At 43.2% G+C, this 10,665-nt stretch overlaps 1 protein-coding gene across 1 annotated transcript; it reads left to right on the forward strand.

The window, feature by feature from the left end:
* The first annotated feature begins 7,681 nt into the window (after positions 1–7,681).
* On the forward strand, positions 7,682–9,630 carry FAM84A (family with sequence similarity 84 member A). Its single transcript, XM_027887999.1, has 2 exons — positions 7,682–7,815; positions 8,412–9,630. The coding sequence occupies exon 2, from the start codon at positions 8,449–8,451 to the stop codon at positions 9,301–9,303; it is 855 nt and encodes a 284-aa protein (XP_027743800.1). The 5' UTR covers positions 7,682–7,815; positions 8,412–8,448; the 3' UTR covers positions 9,304–9,630.
* The last annotated feature ends 1,035 nt before the right edge of the window (positions 9,631–10,665 follow it).

Raw genomic sequence — 10,665 nt, forward strand, 5'->3', positions numbered from 1 at the left:
TATGCTACAGCTCTAAAAAAAACTTTTGTAAACAATAGGTTTATATGGACATGATCATCAGAAAAAAAAAGGTATAAAGATAACAGGGTTAACCTGCAAGTCAGTTAGGTCAGCCAGACTTTTAGTCAAAAGAATGATATATGAATAGACACTATCTAACAGGCTAAAGGTTATTTAGAGGCTGGGAAAATGTTGTTTGGAAATTACTATTGGAAATAGTATTGAATTTACAAATTTGTACCACTCAATTTTTGTTAAGCAGAAACTTCTTTTTAATAGCATCACAGTGCAATCTCAATGATTTTTTTCAATACTTATACACCTTAGCAAATGGAATTAATTCTAATTGTATACATTTGTCATCTCTAAGCATCTAAGGCTATATTCCTTCTTTGAATGCAGACAGAAATCTCACGGGATTCAAAGAAAACTGTGTGCATGTATCTCATGATAGCCTTTTCTGTATTATAGGCAGGATGATGCTGGTCTGGGCATAAAATTGATATGAATTTTGAATTATTTTTTCCAGGATTGGGCTCTGTATTTGAAAAAGAAAAATAGAAGCTCCCTCCAAAAGGTATTTATAAATAGCAAGGCATGATACCATTACTGAATGTAACCCTGTAACTCAGTCAAAAGGGTTCAGCTAACATCATAAACCACAAGAGTAAAGCTCAAACTGTTTACAAATAGCAACTGTCATACAGATTGAATTTCTTCTTTGCTATTCAGTCAAGGGGTATTTGTGATTGCTTATAATATTTAGAAAGTCATTTTCAAGTTCAGGTATTGAAAGACAGATAAAAAATATTTTATAAAATATTAACTAGGCTAATAGAAAGAAGCATTGGATGCTCATTTTATTTAAACATTTAATTTTCATGGGAGTCCTTCAGGGCAGCAGAAATATCATACATATTATTAAAAATGAGCAGAATTATAATAGAATGTAGTTACAGAACAATGACTTAATAAAGGATCCCAAAGCTCATATGAAAATGGAAAGAACCAAGGAAATAACCCTGTTATAATACACGCAGGCAGATATTAAGTTGCCTACAGCTTTTCAATTTAAAAATAATAATAAAGAAAGTATAGTGGACAATCTCCAGTTTTAAGGGGGAAATCAAGTAAATGTCATGTCATACTTGAGAAAACATTTTGCCTTTTCTTTTTCAGTAGCTTGTAAAAGAGGTAATAATAAGATAATCATAAGTCACCAGTGTGGACTTAGATACATATTTATTATGTATTTGTCATTAGGTCATTTAGGGACAGACTATCCACATCATCAGTGGAGAGTTATACATTGAAAATGTCCTTTTTGTAAAGAAACCACAACTTTACTCCTTATAGTCTGATATTTCTAAAAACATTTCCAATCTATAAAAGCGATTCAGGAAGGCCTTGCCTGCAATTGCAAAATGTTAGTTGAAGAAAGACATCAAAAAGTTGATTTGCCATGTGACATAGTTCACCTAACAAGACAGCATTAGAAGACAGTTACAAATACTTTTTAATAATTTTTTAACTTTTTTTGGTTTTCTGTTAGCTTATTTTCTGAAGCTGCACTAGTTTCTGGAGATATTTTTTCCCCATGAAAACATTACAATGTCATTTTTATTTTAGATTTATTTGTAGCTAGAGCTAGAGGAGACTGGAAATTTTCCTACTAGACTGCCATTACCATCCTCCTTTTACAGAAGGAACAGTGTAGCCACCTTTATTAGGCCATGTCAAAATCATATATTCAGAAGGGACCCATATTCGTGACTGTTTCAGTTTCAGAGTACCAGTTATGAAGTGCCAACACCTTTAAAAAAGATGTTTTTCATCTGGCAGGTATTCAACATCTTGTTATAGCAGTGTTGCAGATTCAAACTCACCCTGTAACTACATGATCACAGGATCAGCTATGAAAGAAGTTGAGGGAGTAGGCAGTTGGGGTGAAAGTTTGCTATCAGCTGGAATCCTCTTATTCATGATTAAATATAATGTGAAACTTTGTCTTTATTGAAAAGAAACAACCAAACAAACAACCCCAAGCTCAAACTCTGAATAAAAATTCCCTTATTATACTGAATGTATCCTGACTAATATATAATTAAACTATCAAATTTAAGAACAATCTTACTTTACCAAGAGCTTTCAAATACACAACTGCTGCTTCTACGGCTATGATCACTTGGTTAGGTTCACCATAAGGCTAGACTATATTTTATATTATTTCATAACACAGCTAAAAAGTAAAATGAAATTTATGTAAATATTATGAACTTTTAGACTATGTTCCCAACAAAACAAGAGCCTGCCTAAGTATAAATACCATGCTATGAGTAAGCAAATTTTCCCTTTTTGACTGGGGTCATGTCTGCTTAGAGGGTTTTGTTGTTGGTTTTGGTTTGGTTGTTTAGTTTCTTCTGTCTCTATATGAAAATGGGGCCATGTCAGAGCATTTTGGGATGTTCAAAATGACTTTGAGAATTAAATAATCCCAGAAATAAAAGGATCAAGAAATAAGATTCACTGTTAATTGATCTAACTGCATGCTCACCAACATCAATTCTTCAAAAGTTAATAAAGGATATTGTTGTAATCCTGGCGAAGGCTTCTTTGTATACAGTAGTAATTTAAGATATAACATCCCCTTCTCACCCCTCCCCTAAAAAAAATCCCTAGGCATTCAGTTCAGTTTCCATTCAGTGTAGAGAAACAGACATCTAAATGAAAATCTAGTCCCTCAGTTATCTTTCTTTCATACTTGTGTATGAATATGATGCCACTGTCAGGGCTCCAGCAAGATCTACAAGCTCTTCCTTTCACTTCCTTGGGGTTTGCTACCTGTTCAAGATCAGCTCCAATAAGATGAACCTTGGATAAGATGTCCAGGAGAAAAGCAAATTTAATGAGGAAGAGCTTTGAGGAGGCTTGGATGGGGCTCCAGCGTCGGGCCAGGCTGCCTGAGTTGGGATGGCCTTGCATGACTGCCATGACCTCCCCTGGCTTGGCCTCAGCTGGTCCTTTGCCAGGCCAGGGGGGGCTACACCTGGGGGCGAGGGCACCCCAGCTCCCCAAACCCTTCCCCTATCCAGCACCCTGCCCTGCTGCTCCCTGAGAACTTCAAGCGATGAGGCTTCCCCAGGAGCTGGGTAGAGTCTAAATAGCTGGTTACACAGGGCCAGGCCGTGGATCCAAGGGCCACTGAAGTACGATTCGTACTATTAATTGCCAGCATGGCCTTTTGAAAAGCTTTGGCATTGGTCTGATACTATTCTACCATATATTTTAGGGATTAAAATGGGTTAGGAGGAATTCCTAAGATGCAATTTGGATGCGACCATTTGGTTGCAGAGTTTAGAAAGCCCAGATGGACAATTATTTGGTTATACTGTACCTCAGGGCCAGAGAATTTTACTTACAAGTGACCCTGTGAATGTGAGAACCATGAAATCACCAGAAGCCAATAGAAGAGCAGAAAAGAGGCAACAGGAAAAAATGACCACAATTATCTTATTGAGTTATCCACCACTGGATAAAAATGGCAAACAAAAGCTGTCCAAGGCTAAAGGATCAAAATCACAGAATCACAGAATAGGTAAGATTGTAAATGGCCAGTGTGAGTCATCTAGTCCAACGTCCCTGCTCAAGCAGGGTCATCCTAAAGAACATGGCAAAGGGTTGAGTTCAGACGGTTCTCGAATATCTCCAATGAGGTAGACTCCAAAACCTTTCTGGGCAGCCTGTTCCAATGCTCAGGCACTCACATGGTAAAGTTCTTCCTCATGTTCAGGTGGAATTTCCTTTGCATCAGTATCTGCCTGTTGCCTCTTGTCCTGTTGCAGGGCACCACTGAGAAGAGCCTGGCTCCATCCTCTTGACACCCTCCCTTCAGAGATTTGAAGTCCCCCTCAGTAGCCTTAAGGCTGAATAGGCCCAGCTCCCTCAGCCTATCCAAAATCTCATGATTGTCCCAGATTAGTTAGACGGAGAAACTGTAGTTAATTGTGCAGTGTGCTTGCTGCTATATGGCTACTAAGGCACATGTTTACCCAACAGCAGGGCACGTTTATCCACAATATCCCAAATCAGAACATTTAGTCCTGCATGGTATGTGGACAACATGTATGCAAAGCTGTTTGCAAAAAGTGAACCACTCTACCATTGACTTTTGTTGTAGTCCAGATGACAGGCTCCTCAAAGGACCAGCATCCATGTCTCTGAGGCCTTAGGTACACTGAGACGGTAATAAAGGTATATGCACAGAAGAAATACATATGGAGTATGCCACTCTAGAGAATTTCAGGTGGAGAAGATTCTTCCTGATACCCTTTGTGTCTGGGTACTTATGGGCAGTCCAAACTGCAAGCTGAAACAGAGAAGAGCTTTCAGGCATCTGAGATTCAACATCAACTGAATTGTAATGGGCTGATTTCAACAATCTAAACTTTATAACAGATAGGAAAGTTCCCTTCCTTATCATCCCTTATTTTATCTCTGGTTGTTTTTTGAAACGTATTTCCCTAAATTTTTCTGCACAAAATGTTCTCCACTCATTAAAATCAATGGTGGTTTCAGCTCCACTTTTAGCAACAGGGGTCCAAAGCTCCCTCAGCTCAAGGCAGGATGATAAGAACATTTAAAAAATAAGGTTTTAAAAAATAAGCTACTGGGTATCTATTTTGTTACATATTTTAAGAGTTTTTCACTGTATTAAATTAAACATAAATGCAACAGTGACAAAATGCCAAGGATGGAAAAAGGCACAAAAAGAAAAAATAGCAATAGAAAAATGTAAATTCACTCCCTCAGAGTAGACCAGGACAGAACTAGAGATATTATCAGATTTCTTTCCTTTGCTTGGAATGCAGAAAAAATTGTTAGGGTTGGTAACAATGAACTAGGGTTAGTAGAATCGCAATTCCCATGTCCTGGTGCAAGGAGAGATTATGGCCCTGGTTAATGAGGCTGAAGCTGGTCAGTGGGAGTGTGAAAAGTGATGCTGCACTGCCAGTGCCATCATCTGAGAGCAGCCAAGCCTGCATTCACTGCCTTGCTAAATAAGACCCCGTGAGCTCCCTGAAGTTAAATATCTAAAGGAGATGATAAACCTATTAATCAGATTAGTTCAGGCAAAACAAACATCTCCAGTAGTGAGATGCTTGTTTTAATCACAGCTATATATAGGTATGCTTATAAGTTTGGGGGTTGTTGGTTTGTTGGTTGATGTTTTCTGGGTTTTTTCTAAGGCAACTTCTTGACATGTATTAATTCAAAACTGTGATTGAAGAGAAGCTGAGGGAAAAGTTCTTCTTGAGGGGTGGAGGCAGAGCATGAAGAGAACTAAAACGAAATGAGAAAATGGGTATTGGAGTTGTGTTGAATAGAGGTCATGGAGAGAGATATTGTAAAAGATTGTGTTTCAGCAAGAGGCATAATACCCTCACTGATCAGACTTGCAAAAGCACAGAAGGCCCCCCCAAAAATGGTTAAAATTTGGCAGGAGTTATTCCACCTAGTTAGAAGTACAGAGCCTTTCTTATACCCAGACTCCATCCTTCTGCACCTGCAGCTTGCTGAAGCAGCCTGTTCTCCGCTATGTTGCACGAAAAGGATGAAATAATGTTTTGTTTGTTTAGAACTATCTAAAAATTACTCCACATAGCCTTGATGATTGGCAAATGTGGGAAGTGTGAACTGTGCGAGTGCAACCTAGAAAGATGCAGACTTTGAACGGGAAAAAATGTAAAGTGTTTAGAAAACAGAAACTGTTGATGAAGGTCTATGGAAAATGGCTTTCAATTTGGACTAGCTTTAACAATGAAGCACATGAACAGTTATCAAAAAAAGTCAAAATATTTAAACACTGCTTTACAACCTTAACTCTAAACCTATTAGAGTGTTTTCATAATTTAATTTAAAATGTTGCAGTTGAGGAGGGTCATGCTGTAAAAGAACATATAATTTCTGACAATCATTAGAAAAGTATTTACACAATTCCAAAAATAAATAACATCCATCTGTTATACTCAGTCCTGTGAAAGTTTAAAATGCATATTTTAGAAAATCTTTTTCTTTTTTTTTCAAATTAACTTTCTAGTTTTGCAGACCCTGAATGCTACATTCTTAACTGCTGTAAATCAGCTTAATTCCTGTGAGTCTCTGGCCATAGTCCCGGGTGTATGAGACATGGGAAGTCTGTAACCATCAACAGATTAGTATAATTGCCACAGTGAAAAAATAACTAATGCCAGTCTTTGAATGTCACTAAAAACACCCTTTTTTTCTCATCCATTTATGTTGTGATGCCTTTGCATATGTTAAAAAAAATGATGAGAACAAAGAGATGCCCTTCTAGAAAAACAGATATATCAATATTTGAATAGCTAAGGAAAAGGGTCATTTTTCTAAGAAACTCAGTATTTGATCCATTTGAACTTGGTTATACAGCTTGTACCCTGAGAAACTGAAATTCACTATATTTATTTAAGGATGTACTTCTCTCTATCACAAGAATAAAGTGATGGCATTATTGTTCTCAGTTAATTAAACCTGAAGACTGGGAAAAGGACAGCAGTAAAGAGAGATATTATCCACTGAAACACTGAAAGCAGAAATACTTATATCTAGATGACAAAACTATTTCCACTGTGAAGAAAGTAGTAGATTTACTTCTAGCTAAAAATGGTACTTTAATATGATTCACATCTGAACCAAAGAACGTCATTAAATTTTTTCATGAAGTGTCTTAAAATATTTAAATTCTCACTTTTCAGAAGTTCGCATGGTTAGAGCAGAAGACTAAGAAGTCGGAAGAACCAGGTTACAATCCTATCTTTGACAAAAACTCATGGGAAAAGGGTGGTCAAACGGACTAATAACTTCTGAGTTCCATTTCCATAATGTGCAAAATTAGATGGTTAAGTGTGCATTGTTATTGGCCACTACAGGTGATGGATTTTAGATTTCATACATTTTCCAAGGAATGGACTGCTACTGTCAGGCAGTCTCATATTTTACTTAAACCATAGAATGTCTGAGGACACGTCACATCTGAGGACAACCCACAACCGCTACTTCATTCAGATATGGAAAGACAAATAGAATCATTTCACCTAATGTCAACCATCAAACATTCCAAGCTCACATCTAGGCGATGGCAAGAGACAATGGCAAGGCACCTCCCTCAGTGTAATTCCTAAAACAGGAGGCACAGCAACCAAGACGAGAAGCCCTCTGGAAATGCCTGTCTCTCCTCACCAAAGGGAAACCCAGGCTATCAGCTTAGACCGCTCAGGGGCAACCTGAGGTCGCTGAAGGGCAAACCCACCTCCAGCCTCGAGGGACGGAGCAACCCTTGGCCACACCGCCCCACCTGCTGAACCTGGGCGGGCTAGATGGATGAAAATGACTTTTAAAAAAATTTCTTTTTATTTCCTCTGGTGCAGGGGTTGGCTTTACAGCGCCTTCACGCAGTGGTCCAACGCCCTTTCCCCGGCGAGGCCCGCCTGTGCAGCCCCGGGGCAGGCGCGGGTCGCGCTCCGGAGCCCGGCGAGGCCGTAAGACGACCCAGCCCCGCCAGCGCCGGGCGCGGCGCGGCCAATGAGCGGGGCAGGGGCGGGCTCGGCAGCGGCGCCGCCGGTACTTAGTGCCGCCGGAGGGGCCGGGCCGCCCAGAGCGGCGCGGGCGGAGGAGCCGGGTGGCGGCGGCTGTGGCGGCGGCAGCGGGGAGGACAGAGCTCGCGTCCTTCTGCGGCGCCCATGGGGACAGGACGACTTTAAAGGAGTTTGGGGGGGTTCTGGCGCTGGGCGACCACGGGTACGGAGGGGTACGGGAGGGATCCCTCGGGTGTGTGGGGGGGGTGCCGCTCTCCTGCTCTCTTCCTCTTCTTTGCCGGGTCCCGGGCGGGCTGTGGGGAGAGGGCGGGCAGGGGTGCCAGCCTCGGGGGCTCCTCCAGCCGCCTCCCCGCAAGCGGCTCGGCTGTGCTGGCGGAAGGGAGGGCTTGGGACCCTCCGGCCAGACCCTCCTGGAGCCCTCTCCCCTCGCAGGGTCGGGAGAGGAGACTCCCGGGGCAGCTCGGTCCCCCCGCGCACCGCTGGCGGGCGGCGGGAGCCTCCTCCTCTGCCGCCGCTGGGAGCCGGGCGCTCCGGTACCATGGGGAGAGTGCCGGGGAGTCGAGGCTCTGCCCTGCCCCGCACCCCGGGGGCAGGGGGAAGGATCCCCACTGGAAGTTTATCCCTTGCACGGAGGGGAGGGAAGCAGTTGGGGAGGGATAGGGGCTTAGGGCGGAATCGCTGAAGTCTTTTGTATGTGCCCTGGTTTAATTTTTTTTTTCTTTCGTTCTTTCTTCCCTCCGCTTGCACTCTCCTTCCTATCTCTTGTTCTCTGTCTATGCCCACCCCACCCTCTTTCAGATCCGGCGATTCCTGCCCTCGCCTCGCCCTGTCATTGATGGGAAATCAACTGGATCGCATCACCCACCTGAATTACAGCGAGCTGCCGACCGGGGACCCCTCGGGGATCGAGAAGGACGAGCTACGCGTCGGGGTGGCTTACTTCTTTTCGGATGAGGAGGAGGACCTGGACGAGCGAGGCCAGCCAGACAAGTACGGCGTGAAGGGCTCCGGCAGCCCTGGCCAGGAGACGCCCACCCACCACCTCCACCACCAGCTGGTGCTGAACGAGACCCAGTTCTCCGCTTTCCGCGGCCAGGAATGCATCTTCTCCAAGGTCAGCAGCGGCCCCCAGGCTGGGGACCTCAGCGTCTACTCGGTGTCAGCCCTGCCTGCCCTATGCAAGCCGGGGGACCTGCTGGAGCTGCTCTACCTGGGGCCGTCGGAGCACCCTCCGCCGCACTGGGCGGTGTACGTGGGCGGCGGGCAGATCATCCACCTGCACCAGGGGCAGATCCGCCAGGACAGCTTGTACGAGGCGGCCGCGGGCAACGTGGGCCGGGTGGTGAATAGCTGGTACCGCTTCCGCCCGCTGGTGGCGGAGCTGGTGGTGCAGAACGCCTGCGGGCACCTGGGCTTAAAAAGCGACGAGATCTGCTGGACTAACTCCGAGAGCTTCGCCGCCTGGTGCCGCTTCGGGAAACGGGAGTTCAAAGCCGGGGGGGAGCTGCAGGCGGCTGCCGGCACCCAGCACCAGCAGCAGTACTATCTCAAGATCCACTTGGCAGAGAACAAGGTGCACACGGTGAGGTTCCACAGCCTGGAGGATCTAATACGTGAGAAGCGCAGGATCGATGCCAGTGGCAAACTGAGAGTGATCAAAGACCTGGCTATAGTGGATGGGAAAGAATAGGGAGGAGCAGGAGTACATGGCTATCTTCTTTCTGCCCTGCCCGGGGAGACCAGCCTGCCACAGAGACAGGAGGCTGCACCTTCCTTCCATGGGACACGACTGGAAGCAGGATCCATGGCAACATTCCAAAAAAAACCAGCATTCTTTATGCCCATAGCCAGTATTTTGTTTGGCTTTTAATAGCATTAATGCTGAAAGAGCGAGAGGGAGGAAGAAAAGGGGGGAGGTGCAGGAAGGCTGTTCTCAGAGTACATGGACGGAGTCTCTCCTGTCGATTGATGTTGACCATGCTAGCAACATGCCAATAAAATTTCAAATTGAAATTTCTTTATTTTTTATTTCATGGCTTTAATCCATGATAAGTTTTAAACATCTGGGACCGTGGATGTGGATCTAGCTTAATGAGATTCTAGCTAATACTTGCAGTCAACCAAAAGTATCAGTCATACTTTGTGAACTGGGAGTGGAAGAGGGTGTTGGGGTGGAGGATAAATGCCTGTTTGTTTTGTTTCTCAACATGTTGCTTCAGCCTGTAGCTGCAGCTCAAATGTTGTCCCAGCCGACTCTGGCAAGTAACTTACGGAGGAAAATACTTTCATATTTCTGGTTGAAATCTATCACATTTAAAATATTTGCCTTTCTTTCTGTTTGCAGCTCCCTGCTAAATGTCGTCATAATGCATAAGCTCTTTCCACCTCTTCCCTTCTCCCACCCTTCCTGCCTTTTCTCTTCTGAAAAAAAAAAAAGTTGGTGAGCAGCAGTTTTCCTCAAACTAAATTCACTGGTTAAAAGAAGTGGTGTATTTTGGAGAACAGTATACTCTGTGTTGCTCCTTGGAGATCCAGCCTCTAGGATCTCATGCTTGAGCTGTGGATTTGTATCGCTGTAGTGATTCTCACTGCACCACTGCTTCAATACCTCTTCATGCACAGGTCAACAGAATCCTGCAAGAAACAAATAATTTTGAATTCTGCATGTTGCCTCTTTGAAACAGCAATTTATTGCATATTTACTATTCCACTTAAAGGAAGTAGATGTAATGTGGCCAAGTTCATCTTGCATTTCGAATTCCCAGCAACTAAAAATTCTGAGTGTAAGTTTAGAAATCCACAGTAGCATTTAAAAGATGCCTTTTAATGTGATGTGAGCAATGCCTTGTCTGTATTTCAGATCTTGTTCACTCATTGCTTAATTCTAAGTTTTGAATTGAAAGATCAGAGAATTAAATATATATATCTTTTAAAAATTAAAACAAGTATACTGGGGCATTTCTTTTTATTATTATTCTGAGCTGCATACAACTTGTAATGAGCATTTTGTCTTTGCATGTTTCAATGCTGGAAAGAAAATGCATTTGTTTTT

Source organism: Empidonax traillii, unplaced genomic scaffold (genome assembly GCF_003031625.1).
Source record: "Empidonax traillii isolate 1590-97213 ecotype Southwest subspecies unplaced genomic scaffold, ASM303162v1 scaffold228:size850385, whole genome shotgun sequence".
In the NCBI taxonomy this organism is placed as follows: domain Eukaryota; kingdom Metazoa; phylum Chordata; class Aves; order Passeriformes; family Tyrannidae; genus Empidonax; species Empidonax traillii.